This window comes from Lacerta agilis, chromosome 5 (assembly GCF_009819535.1).
Source record: "Lacerta agilis isolate rLacAgi1 chromosome 5, rLacAgi1.pri, whole genome shotgun sequence".
In the NCBI taxonomy this organism is placed as follows: domain Eukaryota; kingdom Metazoa; phylum Chordata; class Lepidosauria; order Squamata; family Lacertidae; genus Lacerta; species Lacerta agilis.
This window is the reverse complement of record NC_046316.1, coordinates 22,789,737-22,810,011: the sequence shown is the minus strand read 5'-3', so window position 1 is coordinate 22,810,011 and position 20,275 is coordinate 22,789,737. Positions and strand designations below refer to the sequence as shown.

General features: G+C 44.7%; 1 protein-coding gene across 1 annotated transcript in view; it reads left to right on the top strand.

Annotated features, from left to right (window-relative positions):
* Positions 1-20,275, top strand: part of FAM13C (family with sequence similarity 13 member C) — a 57,348-nt gene extending 37,073 nt beyond the window's left edge. The window contains 13 exon segments of the mRNA XM_033148843.1: positions 3,916-4,037; positions 4,039-4,127; position 4,419; positions 6,915-6,947; positions 6,949-6,996; positions 6,998-7,040; positions 7,043-7,053; positions 7,689-7,770; positions 9,239-9,441; positions 15,254-15,349; positions 16,817-17,016; positions 17,570-17,671; positions 18,537-20,275. Of these exon segments, the coding sequence (XP_033004734.1) occupies positions 3,916-4,037; positions 4,039-4,127; position 4,419; positions 6,915-6,947; positions 6,949-6,996; positions 6,998-7,040; positions 7,043-7,053; positions 7,689-7,770; positions 9,239-9,441; positions 15,254-15,349; positions 16,817-17,016; positions 17,570-17,671; positions 18,537-18,660 (1,154 nt within the window). The 3' untranslated portion in view covers positions 18,661-20,275.

The following is a 20,275-nucleotide window of genomic DNA, read 5'->3' as shown; positions in this document are numbered from 1 at the left end:
TGATGGGAGCTGGAACTCCACAACCTCTGGAGGGCCACAGGGTAGCCACAGGGGGATTGTAACTCCACAATCACATGTGCTGGCGAAACTTCTTGGGACTACAGAAACAGGAGAGGTGTCCCATTCTGGCTTGTCTGGTGAGCTGCCTTTGGCTGCAGAGGATTAGAAGCTGAGGAGGCAAAATAAAAGTTCTTACCTGAGAATGCATGTAAAGCAGAGCACAGCACACAATGCAGCAAGGTTAACTTGTGCAGACAAATGAGTGTCTGTCTGTGGACCCTCTTCTGGACTGAACCCTGCACAGGTGCAAAGTTACTGCTGGGTAGGAAACTGCAATGCTGCTTACACTGTGGTTCCTTGCTGAACTTGGGCGTTCAAATGTATTGAAGCACAGGCGTGTGCATAACCACAGTGCTATCAGCTTTGTGTGTGTGTCGAAAGGGGGGTTGATTCCAACTACCCTCTTTTTCCTTCTCCCTCTCCACCTTTGAATCACCAAACTGAAATGTGGAGCACCTGTTTGGTGGAGAGAATAGCAGTAATCTCTGGATTCAGGCCCCCATGATGTGTTGTTCTGTAATGTCAGTGCTGTGTCCCTGTTATTTCCCGTGCATGGTGTACAAACTGCTCCTACAGGTCTTAGCTCACTTATCTCTCGTCTCAGGTGTATGGATCTCTTTATGATTAAACACACACACACACACACACAAGCATAGTTCCCTAGGAAAATACATATGCACCCCAAGTGTCAAAGTGCCGGTTCACCCCATCTTTAAAGACCAGCTGGAATGTTAACAATAGGCAGTCTTTATTTGAAAAGGAAAAACTGCCCTTTCTTTTTAATGTAAATATAAAATCTATCTTGGGTGGATTGTGCGAGTGGTGATTGATCCATGATCATAAATTATAGAAGCTGTCAGTCAATACAGTTTAGAAGTCAGGGGAAAGAAAACTAGGTCAGATTCGCTCCTCATGATGTCTGCCAGAATGCAGCACTATTCATTAGTGTGTGTGTTTCCTCTTTAAAGAGATTTATTAGAAGCTCGCAAGCGCTTTAATCCTTATATATATATATATATATAGAGAGAGAGAGAGAGAGAGAGTTTGTTTTGTTGCTTGCCACTATGGGCTACTGGGAGGAAGGGTGTAATAAAAATCTAATAAATACTACTACTACTACTACTACTACTATTACTACTAAATGCATGTATTGCAAATGCCATCTATTTAGCTTAATAAATTGTTTTGGCCCAGCTGTTTTAACTTTAGATAAAAATTAGGCTTTGCGTGTTCTGAAAGAAACTGATAGGGGTTTTATTATTTTATTATTTTTATTTTATTATTACGTGGCTCATTTGTTTGATGTTTTGCCCAAGCTTGTCCCTTTTGAAAAGAGTCATACAGCCCAATTTAGAGTAGGGTTGTCCTCTTTTTCCGGGACATGTCCTCTTTTTCATGGGTGGAGTCATAATAGCGAATCCCTAGTTAAAAGAAGAAGTTGGCAAATGTGCCCTCTTTTTTGCTCTTCAAAATTTGGCAACCCTACTGTCAGGGGACTGTCCCCGGGGCAGCGCAAGGTGGTGGAAGGGCTCTTGGGATGCTACAGAGAGCCCCGGTCCCACCTGACCAGCAGCACCTCCTCTGGCAGCGGAGGGAGCAGTGAGGCTTCGAGCGGGGAGGGGCAGGCTTTTCAGGGTATGGAGGGAAAAGGCTCTGAGGATACCGTGTTTCTCATAAAATAAGACACCGTCTTATATTTATTTTACTCAGAAAATAAGCCTATGGCTTATTTTCGGGGTGTCTTATTTTTTTATTAAGTACTATATGGTTCTGGGCGCCTGCCTTCTCCTGCCGTGGCCAGCATTGCTGCTGCTGGGTTCAGCTGGCTCAGGGCACGTGGCCCTGCTGGGCGCCGACCCGGCAGGCCACCGCCTCCTCCTCCTGCTGGCTCCCGGATGGCTCGGGCGCGGCGCAGCTGGGCGCTGACCTGGCAAGCCTCCTCCTCTTCCTGCCGTGGCTCGGCCCCCGGAACTGGCTGTTGCTGAAGTGCTGAAAAAGTGCCCAGCAGCGCTGCGCGGATCGCCCTGAGCCGCGGCAGGAGGAGGAGGATTCAAATTGCTACCGTACAGAGCACTGCTGGATCCCGCAGGCTCGGGGCTCCACGCTGCGCGCGCTGCAGCTTCTGCCTACGGTATATCCCGCTGGCTCGGGGCTCCACACGGCGCGCGCTGCGACTGGATCCCGCTAGCTCGGGGCTCCACACGGCGCGCGCTGCGGCTGGATCCCGCTGGCTCAGGACTCCACGCTGCGCGCGCTGCAGCTTCTGCTATATCCCGCTGGCACGGGGCTTCACAGAGCGCGCGCTGCGACTGGATCCCGCTAGCTCGGGGCTCCACGCGGCGCGCGCTGCGGCTGGATCCCGCTGGCTCAGGACTCCACGCTGCGCGCGCTGCAGCTTCTGCTATATCCCGCTGGCACGGGGCTTCACAGAGCGCGCGCTGCGACTGGATCCCGCTAGCTCGGGGCTCCACGCGGCGCGCGCTGCGGCTGGATCCCGCTGGCTCAGGACTCCACGCTGCGCGCGCTGCAGCTTCTGCTATATCCCGCTGGCACGGGGCTTCACAGAGCGCGCGCTGCGACTGGATCCCGCTAGCTCGGGGCTCCACGCGGCGCGCGCTGCGGCATGGATCCCGCTGGCTCGGACTCCACGCTGCGCGCGCTGCAGCTTCTGTTGGATCCCGCTGGCACGGGGCTTCACACAGCGCGTGCTGCGGCGGCTGCTGCTGCTGGATCCCGCTGGCTCGGGGCTGAAGCAGCAGCAACATCCAGTTCTGGGCGCCAACACGACAGACCTCTTCCTATTCCTTGGCGCCCTCCAGAACTGCCCAGCACTACGGCTTATTTTCGGGGTATGTCTTATATTTTATGAACGCTTGAAAATCCTCCCATGGCTTATTTTATAGGCCCGTCTTATTTTATGAGAAACACGGTACTAGAGAGCCCTCGCACTCCTCTCGCTCAAGGGGTGAGGAAAGAGACATGCAGCTTCCGGCGCCCCAAAGGCGTCAGGGGTGAAACGAAAGGATGGGAGGCGGGGTTTCCATATACCGAAGTTCTTTTGTTGGGGTCAGAACCGGAAGGGGCCATTCCCGGATTCTGACGATGCTTGATACAGACATGAACTTATTAGCTCTGCACTGTATAGTTTGCACAATAAAACTCTTAAAGGAAACTCGGAGTTTTGCCTGCTTACTCATGAGCAACGAACAGAGGACCTTACACCTACTTTAGAGGTTATTTGGTGGATGTAGGCAATCCCATTTGTCTCTTTATAGGGAGCTACTTAGGCCCAAGGACTGCCTAATGTAGCTAGCATATCACCTTATTAGTGTCGCGTCAGGATTCACGACACATAGTATTTAAGAGTGCGAGAAAACGATTATCTCAGGAAGTACAATAGAAAGGTTTATTCACTTATGGCTTACTGCTGCTAGTAAGTTTCATTAATGTCAACCCTGACTCCAATCCACTGAGCTATGGCCGTTCCTCAGTCTCTTCAGCCAAGCAGCATCTTTGCATGTGCATTGTCCTGCACGCAACTGGGCAATTTATTCTTCTAATATTCACCATGTGGCCTTGCCCCTAAGCATGTTAGCTCAGAATTAGATACCACTGGGTTCCGTAGGACTTCCTTCCAGTAAGTTTGTTAGGATGTCAGTCTTAAAGTTTTTCTTTTAAACTGTTTATTTTTGATGCACACAACCTTCTCTTGGTATATGCTTGCATCCCTTTTTCCGCTATGTCACATCACAACTTTCTCCAGGGAGCACTGATGAACCTCAGAGGCTCTTTTAATGTGTGCAGCTAATGAGTTTTGCCCTTCTAAATGCCTGTTAAATTCATCTTTCATTGCAGAGCCTGCACAAGTCTACAAAGAGGGCCAGGCAGATGCAGACAATGGACATGAAGACCACCATTCCTTAGGGACCAGCAGGCTGCTGTATCACATTACTGATGGAGATAATCCTCTGCTGTCTCCCTCGCTGCTCTATTTTTAGCCAAAGCCAGAGATTTAATTTAGACCCTGAATCAGCTCCTTCTCCACCAAGTGCTCAACTGTTCATGATGTAAGCTAAGACATGTTTTATTTCCCAGAGCTGCCTCTGCATGGCCATTGTTTCTCTCTAAAATATATATCTGATGCTCTCCTCCCACCTATTAATTGTTGTTGTTATTCCAGTCGTCAGTCGTGTCCGACTCTTCGTGACCCCATGGACCAGACCACGCCAGGCACCCCTATCCTCCACTGCCTCCCGCAGTTTGGCCAAACTCATGCCAGTCGCTTCGAGAACACTGTCCAAACATCTCATCCTCTGTCGTCCCCTTCTCCTTGTGCCCTCCATCTTTCCCAACATCAGGGTCTTTTCCAGGGAGTCTTCTCTTCTCATGAGGTGGCCAAAGTATTGGAGCCTCAACTTCAGGATCTGTCCTTCCAGTGAGCACTCAGGGCTGATTTCTTTAAGGATGGATAAGTTTGATCTTTTTGCAGTCCATGGGACTCTCAAGAGTCTCCCTCCAGCACCATAATTCAAAAGCATTAAATAGCAAACTTCAAATGATGATGATGTGGGATAGCTCAGTTGGTAGAGCATGAGACTCTTAATCTCTGGGTTGTGGGTTCGAGCCCCACCTTGGGCAAAGATTCTTGCATCGCAGGGGGTTGTACTAGATGACCCACGCGGTTCCTGCCAACTCTACAATTTTAAGATAACGCTTTCCAGAGTGAAACAAGTGGAAACTTTCTCCAAAGAACCCTGGGAATTGTAGTTTGGTACAGGTGGTAAGAATTTTGTTAGCCCCCTGCTCACAAGAACCTCGATTCCCAGTGTTTTCTGGGGAAAGGTAATAACTTAAACAGGTCAATGTTTGGAGTGTGGCTAGCCCCCCAAATGTTCAGCTACAGTGGAATTACTCTGTGTGCACAGACACACACTGCTGAAATATGTTTTGAATGGCTGAGAGCAGCCATTTATTTAAAGATAAAATAGATGAGCTTAATTGTGCTACAAGCATAATCTTGGCTAATAATAATAATAATAATACACAGTCTTTTTTCTGGGGGGATGCAGGGTACGCATACCCCTAAGCATTTTGTGAATCTAAGTTTGGCCTCATTGAGGGGCAGTATTTCAATATGAGTAGGAAAATGAGAGTAACCCTAAACATTTTTTAAAGAAAAAAAAAGCACTGATAAAATGTAATATTTGCATAACACTTTCAAGTGTCTCAAGTGCTTCATATACATTATCTAGGTGAAATCTTTATAATAACCATATAATGGAAGTCAGTATTGTTACTTTCGATCCATGGTAGGCAGGCTTATTGCAGAGTAAGATAATACATCATGGAGCAGGTTGAATAGAAGCATCAGAACTGTGGGGGCTGAGGCAGAGGTTCATGGTAAGGAGCAGAGATGTTATAAAATGTGTTCCTATTTTATCTGTTATATGGTGAGTATTCAAGAGGCATGCAGTGCAAATGAGCTCGGCCTAGCATGCAAAAGGGAGAGCTGGGTTTCTCAAGAGGAAGTGAAATAATAATATTGGGAGAAGGTGTTTTGTTTTTTTAAACTCTTTAAAAATATTAAATATACAGTGGTGGCCCTTAAATGCTCTGTCCCTCTGCCAATCTAATCTGAGAATAGTGCTGCCACATGTCTGAGCAGTCTCTTTAAAAATCTTAGGTGCTTTCTTTTTCTTGTTTAAAATTCTTTATTGTTTGAAATCACACAAAACAAACATATACATCACATATATTTACATCTTCTAGTATAAATGTTTACATACATAACTACTATCTACACTTACAACACACACATTTCGTACTTCCAATTAGCCTCATTGCATTTTATATTATTATATTGATATAGCGTACAGTTTTCGTTTTCGTTTATTATTCGTATTTTCTTCTTCTTTTTGATTCTATTTGCTTATTTAAAGGTTCAGTCTACTAAAAATCTTAGGTGCTTTCGGATACTGCTGGAGAGCCCTGGACTGATCACTTGTTTCCCCTTCCTGGGGCATCCCCATCACTCTAGCCAACTGAGGGCCAATGCTGGATCAAGTGGAGACTTCCCTCCTGTCTTATGCTGTGTCTTATTCCTCTTCACTTTCCTTATTCTTCAGTGCAGGGGTGGGGAACCTGCTGCCCTCCAAATACTGTTGGATTCCAATCCTCATCTTCTTCAGCCAGCATGGCCAATGGTCAGGGACAATGAGAGAGTTGGACACCACTTACCTTGGAGGGCCACAGGTTCCCCTCCCCGCTGTATTCCTTTCTTCTGTCCCAGCACAGACACACATAGAAAGAGGTTTCCAACTCCAGTCCCTGTTTTGCTAACCACACCCTTGAACAGTGTAGAAATCATGGTGCCAGGTAGCTTCTGGGATTTAAAGCAGACCTGCCCAACTGGTGAATGGGGCATAGCTGTCAACTTTTCCCTTTTAAAATTCCTTATTCTGATACGATTCCTCGCAAGAAAAGGGGAAAAGTTGACAGCTATGGAATGGGGTTGTCAACTTCTGAACTAAGCACTGTGGCTGTGTGTCCTTTAACAGCAGCTTGATGTGTAGACATTAGCAGGTGACTGTCTTCATTTTCATGAAAAGCTTCACTTCCTGCTTTCAGCAGATTCCATAGCTTTTCAAGGAACAAGCAGGCCAGGCCATACCACTCCTTCCGTTTCTCCTGCTCTGTTCCCTCTCTCTTATTATCCTGCCCCCATCACCCTTCTTCATGGTCTCCTACTCCCCCCCACCACCTCCAGAAGAGTCCCAGCACTCCATTGCAGTTGTAGACCTAATCCTGTAAAGCAATTTCACATTTAGGACATTTCATAACTTCTACCTTTGTAGGCCAGAAGTTCTTCCAGAGGTAGCTGCGATGACTGCCAAAGAGCCGCAGACGATAGCACAACTCACAAAGCACCTGCAAAGTCCTTAAGAGGAAAATTAGGAAATATGAAGAAAGGTTTGAGCAAGAGAGAATTATCGGGTGAGAAACACACACAAGTTTTCTGTGGTGGTTTGATGAGGTGGATGAGACTGCATTTGACTTGCTGGGTCACAGTGCCTGGATTAAATTATGTGTCTTTCTTGTTGTTTCCAGGTCCAAAGCAGATGAAAATCTGCATTACTAGTATTTATGTTGCTGAGAGACATGGCAGTCACTAGTGTTGCAGGCTGCAAGTGACCTCATAACTACAAGTGACCTCATAAAGGTCTGAGCTAGTTAAGCAATGATGTCACAAATACTCAGGTTCTGGTTATCAGATACACTTGCCACATTAGCATAAGAACCAGTAGTCACCTGGGCACTAGCAAGGTTAGGGAGCAGCAATGTGCAGTCTTATTATAGAGGCTGTGAAAGGGCAGGTAAGTAGTTTTTGGCCATTTAGACTCTAGTGGGGTTTGGATGCCATCAGTGTGTAAACAGAGTTTGGCAGTCAAGTTACCTTTGACCCAGCCTGGACACAATCCAGATGTCAGTTGGAACATTAATTTATATAGTCTGGGTTAATAAATGCAGAATGTATGGTGAGCAACTTTGCCCATTAATAATGAGAGCTGTATGAATAACAACAGCCACAGTCTAACCACCTGGTTTCCCCCTTGTTCTTTCCTGTCCAGCATTCTCACGCTGACAAAATATCGAATCCCGAAGTAATGAAATGGATGAACGACTTGGCCCAAAAGTCGAAAACAGCTTAAGGTAAACACAAGCTATCAGCTGCAGGTCCCGTAGGATAGGCCATGTCTCTCTTCAACCAATATGTGACATTAATCTGGTGGAAAGACACGGGGGGGGGGGGGAAAAGGCTTCTTTTAGCACTCAGGGTCACTTCTCACTAGTTCTGAAGGAGGGTCCAATTCAGCCAGAAGCTGAAAGACCGATTGTCTTGAACCTTACCAGAAAAGCAATTAATTTCCTAAGAGCAGGAGTGGACAGTTGTTGGACTCTAGTTCCCATAATCCCCCAGCAGCAGGGGCAAAGGTCAGGGATGATGAGAGTTGTAGTTAGTTCTGCAACATCTGGAGAGGTGCACAGGACTTCTATAGAATACACAAAACTGGCTTTACCCAAGTCTTAACAGCCATCGCCTCCCTGAAAGCATCCTGGGAATTGTAGCAATACCCAAACCCCACTACCCTAGTCCTCAGTTTTCCCTAGGGAAAGGAAGTTGGGTTAAGCTTGTGTAAGCTGGCAGTGTAGATTTGCCCTGTAAAGTGCAGTCTGCCAGGAGCTGTTCCTGTGGAATCCTCAATGAAATGAATGGGGATTGAATGGAAATCAGGCTTGCTAGATTCCATCTCTTTTCCTGTAATTTTAAATAGCAGTATCATTGATTTCCCTCAGTGCCACAGAGTGCAACACTAATGGAGTTAATGCTGAGCTAATAGCTATTATGCTGATACCTTTTACACACTCATAGTTAAGTGATGCGTTTGATCCTATGTTACCAAACTGCTTAAAAGACTTAATTTCCCCCCATTCTGTTAAGTTGTGAGTGTCGGATTTTCCCTTGAGTGTGAGTTTCTTTGGCTTACATTATAAGGTGTATCCCAACCAGAAGGAAATCACGTCCACTTCATACTTTTTCTTCAATTAACAATGAGGGTTATGTTGCATGATGAGACAGATGAGGTCCCCACCCAGAATGTGAGTGGAATAAATCAGGACAAGTAACCTAATCATCATATTACCGTTATTATGAAGGCATGTGCAAAGTTGAGAATGGCCACAGCAGGTTACAATTCAGATGCAGAGCTTCCTGTGGGAAGCTGGAGTGATTTTAGTCTGTTTTAGTCTCCTGATGTCGATGCGTCAGAGGCGTGTCGCAAGGGCAGGATGTGGGAGCAAGGCTCCAGGGCCACACTCAGAAGCAGAATGAGGAGGAGGGTCCCCAAATGCAGTAAGCAAAGGGGTATCCATTGTGAGAACAGGATGCTGGACTTTGATCTTATTCAGCAGGGATCTTTTTAGGTTCTAAAAGCCAGGGGTTTTTAACACGTGTTTTGTGAGCTATCATATATGGATGGGGGGTTGCATTTAACTCTGTGGGTCACCTGTAAGGGTTGTACATGAGCAATCCAGCTCAGTGTGGTGGTGGTGTGTGTGGTGGCAGAAGGAATGTGTTGCAAGTGGTTGCTCATTCGTGTCCTGGGAATTTTCCTCCCAGAGCTGAAACTCAAAATGTCAGAAGAACAAAGCTGCCCCCTCAAAGCAACTCAAAGGAACCTTCATCAGGAGAGCTCCAAAGAGACTGTGAAGCAGGACACAGCAGGAGCTCCCCCGAGCCCCTCCGTAGAAGAAACCATGGACGCCGTGATGAAACGGCTGAACGAGAAGCGGCAGCAGCTCCATATCCCCGAGAACGTTAAGGTAACACGGCACTTGTAAGGTATTCCTTATTTGCACAGCCTTCAGCCAAGTTCAGCTCCTGAACTGTTGGGCCTGTTTGTCATGTGCCGAACCACCAAAAAGGCAGTGGCAGTTTTCATGCATTGCTGTCCCATCCCTTCAGTGTAGCTCCACGTTTTGCCACCAACAAAAGAAGAAGAGTTAAATGAAACAGTTTAGTAGAGCTATACGAAAACTGCAGGGGGAGATACCACCCCTCCCTTGCAAATAATGTCTTTAGGAAGTCTTGGATGGACAAAGAACTGATAGGCTGTTCAGAAAAAAATGTGCAGGTCCTGGTCAGTATGTTTCATGAAACTTCCACTAGGAATGAGAAGTGTGCAATAGAACACTAATGTTTAGATTGGGGGAGAGTTGGCTATTTTTTTATTATTATAAAAAAACACCTTTTTTGCACCACTTCAGCAGAAAGATGCTGCCTGAGCAGCTTACAATCAGCAGCACAAAAACGGCGCACACAAATCTACCAAACCATTCCACGTATTGAATTCTATATTGGTTGTCCAATCAAAAAGAGCAATGCAAAAGATCAAACAAAGAAGCCACAAACAGAAAACTCATTCAAGTTTGTACAACAGGACAATTTCAGTCTTTAAATGTCTTTAGCCAGGCTCCTGTAGATATTGATGAAAATAGGTCCAGTCAGATGACACGCACAGATGTTAATAGATGAAAGCAAGTCCAATCAGATGGAATATTGACGATGTGACGCACAACAATTAGACAGGGTGCCGGCGTTTGTCCCCTGTTTCGCCCATGGACAATTTTGGGCTTCTTCAGTAAACTCTTTCCCAGGATTTACTGTATATTCATACATACAAATTTACATGTTACATCTCATCTAAACTAGAACATCTAGTCTTCTTCACAATATTCTTTCACAAAGATTTGGTACATTTGCACACTTTCAACTTCATATGCTAAGTTCTTTCTTGGCTTAAGCATTTATTCATTCATACGTGGAATGGTTTGGTAGATTTGTGTGCGCCGTTTTTGTGCTGCTGATTGTATACTGATTTACCACGAGTATTGGCAGCATAGGTTTATTTTTTCAGCCTGAGCAGCTTAGGCAAGATAAAAACAAAACAGTCCTGTATTTGCAGGACTACAATCTATAGAACATAACACAAAAGGAAAAAGCAACGAGGAGGGAAGAGCAAAACAAGTCAGCTTAGACATCCGTTATTAAGAATACAGAGTAGCTCTTGTAATGGCCACCAATAGGAATATAAACAATTCAGAAAGAGGAGGAGCCAGTTGGAGCTGGTCTCTTAGCTGAACAGCCCTTCCCACCATCTCTCCCCTGCAGCCTGATAGATTGGCTGCTGTTGGGTGACAATTGAGAAGCGAGGGCATCTTGATGGATCTAGTCTCTCAGCCAAACTGATGGGAGTGTCCCTGCTTCCCACCTCTTGCTTTGCCACAGTCTGGTGGAATGGCTGCCAGATGTCAGTTGACAGAGGGAAGACCATGATGGATCCTCGTTTATATGTCAACAACTTAATTAGGAAGCATGTGTAACTGTCTTAAGACTTTAGGCTTTGTGTGTGTTGTTGTCTTAGACAAATGATACAGGCAAAAATAACAGGCTCAGTTGGGAGATAGTGTCCCATTGAAATCAGTGGGACAAGGACATCTCTGTTTTGCTGGACTGGGCACAATGTCTTCAAAACAAAGGATGAGGGCTGTTTTAATTGTGATGGTGGCCATGTGGAGACCGTCATAAAGCAGTGGCCCACTTAGGAACTCCAGAGCACCGGACTCAAGGCTTATCAATGTGTCATCAGCTGTATAAAGCATTTGCACAGAAATATGCTTCTCAGTGGTCTTTGTGTGGCTGTCCCCATGTTTAAATCAGCCCCAATGGTTTTTTAAAAGACATTTTTGTGTCCTGCCTTATGTCCAAGGTGGTATCCAACCCTCAGTTCAGGCTAATCTGCTTGTCGTTTATACTCTGGTAGGCAATCTGACCTAGAAAGGGAATGCAGTGTCATAGCACCAATGGAGATCAGCTTTTAAAAAAAGTTAACTTACTCAGTTTTGAAAATGTTCTCTGCAATGTGAACCTTTTCAATCTCAGCCTGACTTGTGTGCCTCAGTTGCTTACCAACATAACCTAGGCTGTTGTTATTACACATCAGATCTATCCAAAATAAGCATCTACCACCCACGGTTTAATCGTGGATGTGGGTGCCAACCTGGCATGCGTTACTGAGACCTGAGTGGGGTGAGCTACATGGAGTTAGTCTTTGCCCAGTGTAGGTGTCATTGTGATGCGCAGGGATTCATTCTCTCCCAAAAGTGGTGGTGATGGACACTTGGATGGCTAGAAAAGAGGATTTGATGAATTCATGGAGGATAAGCTGAAGAAGTACATTGCAATATTCAGAGAAGTGTCAGTTTCGAACAGTGGATTAGTTTTGGATCATGTATTGTTTCAGAATCTACCAAATTTGGTAGGTTCACCTTTGAAATGAGAACTGAATCAAATCTCTCTTCCATCCTTACAGTGATTGTAGGAGATGCTTTGTCACCCTTGTGGTGATGTGATGTAAAATTGATTTATTGTTGTGGTGGTTTGATTTTTTTTATTGTTATATTTTATTATGTAGTATATATTTTTATGATTTCCCCTGCTCTGGGATTGATTTTAATGAAGAGTGGATTATAAACCACCCATATAAATCAGTACATAAATTAAATCCAGAAACAACCCTTAGCGGCTTTTGCTCTGCTTGCTTATCACCCCCCCCACCATCCCCTGCCCTGCTCTCTGCCCACAATTTAATTCGGCTACTTAAAATTATACCAAGAAATCATGAGCCCTGTCAGAAGCATGTATATGAAAGCTGGTTTATCCCCCGTTAATCCCCAGAAGTTTAAAACAAATTGCAGAACTTTTCAGGCAGCTGTAACTGGTCTAGGATTAGTTAAATGTGTGTGGTCACATGGCACCTGCAAAATAAGATTGGGGAGTGGATGTTTTTTTAATCTCTGCCCAGTCCTGTAAGCTGCTGCCTGAGAAGATGTTGCATGAGAACCAAGGCTGATACGAGAGAGAACTTTGTCCCCTTTGCCTGAAATTCAGTGCAGACAGCCTGCGGCACATACAAACAAGGTTGAAGTTACTCCACCCTAGCAAGGATGGAGGACCTCTTATGGTCAGGAGGCATAGTACTTCTGGTGGGAAACATGTCATGCTCCTTCTGGGGTAGTTTGTCCACCTTTGGTCCCCACCCTGTAGTGGGGACCGAAGTTTACGAGTCAAGTACAATAAGGCTGTAAACTGAGATTACTTGAAATAATTTATGGGAGATTGATAGTAAAGAAAATCAAATGCATTTGTATTTTTTTTCTAGGATGATAATTAAGTTTAATTTGATCAGCATCAGCTTTGTGGGCTTGTTTTCAGAGAGCAGTTCCAGGTTAACCCAATCTAATTAGGTACGTGCCTGCATGAAGACGGATCGAAAGGCCCACAGTGCTTTCTGAATCAGAGAGAAAACTCAAAGAATAGGATATCAAATGACACTTGTTGGTGCTGGAGGGAGCAAGGAACCTTTGACTGATTCATCAAAACAACTCTGTAAGCTTTATCGCTTTGAAATATAGCCACTTTCTAAGGGGTCTTCAAGGCTTTGTGCATAATTCAGAAACCTGCAGATGGTTATACAGCACAGAAAGAAGAGGACCTAATTTAGCTAAGGTTTGTTGGGGCTAATGTTACAGTTACAAGCTGTGCTGAGCACATGGAATAAGTCAGTTGCAAGTACAGGCTATCCCCCCGATATGCGTGGGGTTCCATTCGGGGTCATTGCACGCTTGTGTGAAAACTCATGCAGTTGAAACACCCCGTTCTGCCCTGCCTCACCCCTGTTCTGCCCTTTTAGTGATGCCTTTTATAACATTTCCGGGTTTGGCGCTGTGCACATGTGTGCAGTTGTGCATATATTGGTCACGCCTAAAAATGCACATGTCCAAATTGGAGAGGCATGGATTTCTTTTAGACAGTGGAATATATTGCTTCTTTTCATGTTCCTTCTTGCTTTTCCTACATGTAATGTATAAATGGAGGTGGAGAGAACGGATTAAAATCTCCTGCCTATTGATTAGCTAGCTTTATGTGTGCAACCTGATGGGTACTTAAAACCTGGTGAAGGGAGGACTGACTTTCCTGATTCCCATGTAGAAGTTTTCTATTTAAAGTGTTTCAGAACAGGAGATTTATGTGTGGGAAAAGAGAAAGTACAGTAAAGCAAAAGAAGCTGGTGTCTTTACGGATGGACAGAACAAGCTCCTTCCTGTGCATGCTCATGCAGGAGAAATTAGGTGTCTCCCAGCATATGCTAAGGCGGACCTGCATATATAAATGGCTCAGGAACCGCACACACTCTGCACATGCATTTCCTGGGGCTGAGTTGCCACGTTGAGCAGTAGGTACTGTATGTAGTAGGTTCCCATGGCTGGCTTTGGAGCTATGTATGCTATGCATTACAGCTTTAACAGCAGAAATAGCTACTTACCTTTGTGGATCTGGGGGGGCTGGACCCTTTGCTGCCTTAGCTTGGCCACGCCGCAGGCAGTGGTGGCCTGCCAGAGGGGGCGTGGTTTCATCCTCACACAGCCAGAAGAGGAAGGAACAGTGGGACTTCCCTTCTGGGTCATGCAACGAATTGAACTCATTTCTGATTTTTTTTTTTGATTTTTTTAAATCTGCACACAAATTCGCATTTAGCTACATGGTTAAATTATTTAGTTGTGAATGTATTTTTTTCCTTCAAAATATACATGTTTAAGCATGTTTTGTTACTGTTTTTGAGCCACTGGAATATCCAGTTTAAAAATCTGCTGGGAAACTTAAGTTTCAGTCTGCATATTTGGGAGGTGAAGATCAGGTCAGGTCAAATGAGGATTCTCAGATACTGAATTCCTCAAGCTTCTCCAGTTACCAGTGCCTTTAAACTTTCCCAGCTTGGGACATCTGTCAAAATGACCTGTGAGCCAAACCTACTTGTATTGCTTCTCATTGTAACTGTCCACAATGTGGTTTCTTGGCCCACATAGTTGGTGCCTTGGCATTTTAATTAGGCCTTCCATAAGAATGGACAATCTCGAGGATATGACTTGAACGAAAAATCCTTTCAGCCACCAGGAGCAGGCAAAAATGTACAACTTCTTTCAATGTAATTACCTCATTTTGTCTTGGCTTGAGTCCCTCTTTCCTATTATTTTGAGGCAGAAGTTAATCGTGGTGCTAAGGCTCAATAATCTCAAAGGAGAGGTTGGTAAATACTTGGACAATCCGAGGCTTGACAATCCTTAAATTGACCGACAGTCAACAGCAAGTCACTAAACCAAGCACCCAGTGCCATAACAGTGCCAGTATTTTGAGACAATGGATCACGCAGTTGTCAGGGGCAAGGAGTGTACAGAGACAGTGGAAATTTTGATCCCAGCACTGCTGGCCATCTGCTTTGGCAGGACTGCTGGAGTCCAACTCCTACACAAACATGGTGCTCCAGTGAAATTGTTAGCCAACCAGGAATTTACTTCCTCGTTTTTAAATCCCTATTGCAAAAAAAGCAGTGGCATGAAGTGCATTTGTGTGTTTTTTAAAAGCCAGAGTCACACTTTCCTCCTGCTACTGTTTATGCTAAAGAAACATAAAGCAGCGTATAGATTAGGACCAACAACGCCTCTTCTTTGGCACCCAGCACAATACAGACGTCTTGTTTCGCCAGAGTCAATATGGTGTTCTCTTATTTCTTTTCAGGGAAACAAGCAAGATAGGAGTCTGATGAAGCCCCTTTATGAAAGATACAGAATTATCAAGCAGCTTCTGTCGACGCCATCTTTGATCACAACCATTGTAAGTCCAAAGGAGGTTGCGGAAATAAATCTGCCCAAACTTTTGCCTTTTTAAAGGCTCCATTCATATGAAGCGTTTTGCCCACTAGGGAATCCTTCTCACGGAATGTGTTGAGGGAATAGTACAACCAAGGGAACTGCAAAATAGCGTTCCCAACAATGGAATAGAAGCTGTTCAGAATGCTCAGTACAGTGTTTATTTAGGCTCCATCTTGCCTCTCTGTATAATGATTTTTTTATTTATTTACTGTTTTACAGTTTTAATTAACCCTGCAGATTGACAACACATCCAGGACTACTGCTGGAAACCAGTGTTACGCTGGTGTTTTCCACACAGTGCTGGATTTACGTATAAGCTAAACAAGCTATAGCTATAGCTTGGGGGCCCTCAAAAAAATTAAAGGAAAAAACCTGGTATTAATTGTATTTCAATTCAACAATTACTTTGATAAAATACATATTTAGTTATGTGCAAATGGCTTTAGATACCTATTAGGTCCCTAAATTACCATATAGCATATATTCAACATGAAAAACAGTGACAATTTGTTGTTGACAAAGGACAGCTGGACATATAAAGGGCCTCATCAAACCTAAATCCGGCCCTGTTTCCACAGCATACTAATAACCCTCGGAAGTTAAATATGTCCATACATATATCTGTAAATCCCTGGGAGCAACATCTGGGGGACACAATTGGCATGTGCACACTTTGTTTATTTCCACACTTGGTGCATGACACTGGTCTTCACACCGGTGTTTCCCACAGGAATCCTGATGTGTCCTTCCCTTCCTTTCCCACAACCCTGGGTATCCCCATCTTTTGGATTAGGGAAGTTGCATCCCAGGCATCCCCGGGTTCTCTTCTTTTAAAAAGTAACCACTGTGTCTAGCTCAAACTTTGAAATACAAAGCTTGTACAGTACTGGGAAACAATGACCATCCTTTGGGAAGGTGTCTTTTATGAGAGAGTAAGCCAAATTGTTTGTTGCTACCCCATTAAGGGTGTGCCTCACTTTCTTTTCTGTGGCAAGCTGCTTACATGAGTAAGGCTTCAAACACAAGCATTATTCCCAAGAAATAAAATGCATTGGACTCAGCATTTTTACTTGTTTAGGACTGGGCTTCAAGGCTAGCTCCATGGAAATGGTTCTGAAGGAAAACTAGATCCCAGAAATTGCAGTTTCTTACATTTATATTAAGGGGTGGTGTCACACAAAACTAATTCCCTTGTGGAAATGACCATGTGAATTCCTAATTAAGAGTGTGTAGCTTATGTCCTGGGGAGATTCTGTCAGTCACATTTTCTTAGCATTATTTTTCAACCATGGTTAATCCCACGCACTTTCTATGGAACTTTCCCAGTACTTATTTCTGGTGCAGATCTGTTTCACGTTTCCTTCACCGTTAATTTCCACCGATGTGCATGCAGGTAATTAATTTGATAACCCTCGTTCTGTGTTACAAGCAGGAGGAGGAAGATTCTGATGAAGATCACTCCCAGAGCAGCTATGAGTTGTCCTCTGCCACGTCCCTCCATTTGCCTTCTGACGAACATCTCTGTCATTCAGACGAGGAGAATGAGCCCGCCTTTGTGTCACCCCTGGATGAAAAGAAAGCAGTCAAACAGCCTGCCCTGTCAATGTCCAACTTGCACGAGGCCACAATGTGAGTACTGACTTTTGTTTCATAAACTGAACAAAATAGCACGGTTGTTCCTTAGGGGGATACGGTTTCTGACAAGCTGCAGAAGTGTGGGGAACAAAAAGCGCAAATCTCCCCGTCATCTCTTTGCATTGTGCTTTGATCCTAAGCCATCTGTTCACATGCCTAATGTAACAGAGGATATATTTATTTGTTTCATGCCTGTGCTAATAGGCTTTTTATGACATCGACAATGACCCACAGCTACAAACAGTAAATACGTATTGGAAATTGGCCTAATGTAGTACAACTTTTTCTACTTGCCATATAATAATAATAATAATAATAATAATAATAATAAGTGTAAAACTACATTACTGTAAACCACTCTGTGTCTTGTCAGAACTTTCAATATCTATTGGAATTAATTAGCAAAATGCATGTCGTTTGAGAGCATCCTGTCCTAGGCACGGGCTGCAAGAGGAGCACCTGTTGAAGCTGCGTGCATATTCCTGATCCCAAATCTGTCACCTGTCTGTCACTTTCAGTGTTTTCAGACACAATTCTCCTTTTGCAGGCCTGTGCTGCTGGAACATCTCCGAGAAACGAGAGCTGATAAGAAAAGGCTAAGGAAAATGTTACGAGAATTTGAGGACCAGTTCTTTAAGCAAACAGGAAGGTAAGGCAACTACATTCATGTTTGGTCTCTGTACCCCTTCTGTATGTCGCTGCTGACCTTGGCAGTCACAAATCCTGAAGAGTAAGTTGCCTACAGATCTCTTGAGTGAGCCTTTCCCCTGTAGTACTAAAATCCTGGGAACTTTCCTCTGGTGACTACACAAACCAAGATTTGCCAGGGATTTCTAATTTTGCCATAGCAAAGGCGCCCTTCTTTTCTTAGGAAATGAAATTGGCAGGCACACGTCATGCTCACAACTCTCTGCCCTCCACCACAAAAAAGTTTATTACTGAGGTGTGTAAGAATGAGAGGTATCTGCCTGCAGGAGAACCTCCTGCCTATGTGCCTGTGATTGGAAGGAGACAAATCCAGAGGAGCCATTCATGCAGAGATATAATGGGCAGCCACTTTTGCCTGTCTGTCTGTCTGTGTATTTGTACCAGCATACTGGCAGTTTTAAGTTTGCCACAATGTACACCTTTGGGGATTACTCATCTGCCCATTCCATGGGAGTATTTGTTGGCCATTTGTAGATGAGGACAGCATCTATGATGAAAAGACAAGATATTAGAATAGCTCACGTACATAGCAGACCCAATGGTCTTCAACATGTTAACAAACGTATTAATGTGTGTGAGTGCTAGGGTGCCCCACAGTCTCTGAACCCCACTGTTGCAAGCGAGCATATAGCCTAACCTTGTGTACAGTTCTCTCCAACATTCACTTGTCTCTTCTTTGGAAGAAGACTGTCTGAATGTGGTTGTTTTTTTTTATATATATAACACAAAAGTTTATTTGAGCCAGAAGTGCTCTGCGAATGCTTGCTCCTTTTAAGCCCCAGCTTTCAAATTTTACCACTTTACAGGACTCCCCAAAAGGAGGACCGCATCCCCATGTCAGAGGAGTACTTGGAATACAAGCACATCAAAGCCAAGCTCAGGCTGCTGGAGGTCCTCATCAGCAAGCACGATGTCTCCAAAACCATCTGAAGTCCAGTGGTTTGCAATAGTAAAACTCCTTGGTCTGGGAAAAGGAGAGAGAGAGAGAGAAGGATTGCACAGGTCTGGCTCTTCCTGCACAATGGCTTTGACACCTTGAAATTCTGATGCACTTTATTTATGTTCTATCGCTGCAGGTGAGCAAGAGAGTGAGAGAAAGGGGTGTGAGAATGCAGGAAGGAGGAGTGATTGCATGGGAGGGCTAACACTTAACTGTGAGTCGTCTCTTGTTTCTGGAGCTGTTTTTCACTCGGGCAAGTTTCCCCTCGCTTTAGCCAAAAGGAGGTACTATAATCATATATGCACATTCAGGAAGCCGGGTTGGCGGAACTTCCTGTTTCACTTCAAAGCTCCACTGTGACGTGTTTCCAGGCAGGTGGTGCTAATTCAACAGCACTCAAAGGTATGGAAGGGCAGTCCAATCATCCAAACAGGCTCACCCAGGTTTTTATTTTGTCTCTTCCCACTTGGGCAGCATAGGACTAGAGAAAAAAGAGGCACATCAATGTCTCTTGAGCCGCCCATCAGGTAAACTTGGAACACAATTCTAGGTAGGCGATTCTCCTAAACCTACTCAGTCAGAATTATGAAGTGTCCTCCACAATCTGATAGGCCTCTTTTATTTGTGTATTCCAGTGCGTAGCCTGGGCAGCTTTTGTATCCCAGGATTCACTGGGAGGGCCAGATTGAAAACCATCCCTAATCTTGGGAGGAGAGATGCACCAGTAAAGAACCTCTTTTCTGCCTGGTTGGCTAGGTAAAAAAGTACAGGTCACAGAGAAACTGTAGTTTTCCATCTTGGGTGAGGATAATGAAGGAAGGAAGGAAAGCAGCACACCCCTGCAGATAAAACTTGACCAACAACCCCCAGGAATGTGAGCAGCTGTCTTTGCTGGTTCAGTGTGCTCTAGAGGACCCTGTTTGTCCAAACGCAACCATCAGTAATGTCAAGAATCTGACTTTCTCCGTAGATCAAATACTTGTGCAGGAGGGGACATTTTTGAGAATTTAATAGGCACCCAAGATGCAAGTCTTAATCCATCCTGCGTTAGGGGGTTCCTGATGCTCTTGTTTCCCCTCCAATAATTAACAGATAAGGACCACCTAAATCTACCAGCTTGGCAGAGACACTTCTCACTTGATATATATGCCACCCCTCCTGAAGTGGCGGAGCCTGGGTGAAAGTGCAGGGCAAAATAGCTCCTGCAGGATAAAGAGAGAATGAAGGATGGCTCCGATATAGGCAGCAACCTATGTTTGTGGAATGTACATGGATTGGACTGCATGGAAAGCACCACTGGTTCCTGCATCATCCAGGCTGTATTTAGGGTAGGTAGAAATTCTACTTTTCAGGTCCAGGAAATGTGGGAAGAATTATGACACGAAGGAAGAGCCTCAGATACCTAGTTCAGATACCAAATTGGCAGGCAGAATTTTGGAGAGGGTTTCACACTTGGGGGGATGGGGGTATTATGGGTTTGAGGCAGGAATAGGAGATGATGTGGTCTGAATCAAGGGTAGCCAGCACCGGACCTTCCAGATGTTTTGGAGTACAGTTCCCACCTGTTAGCCTTGCTGGCTGGGGCTGATGGGAGTTGGAGACCAA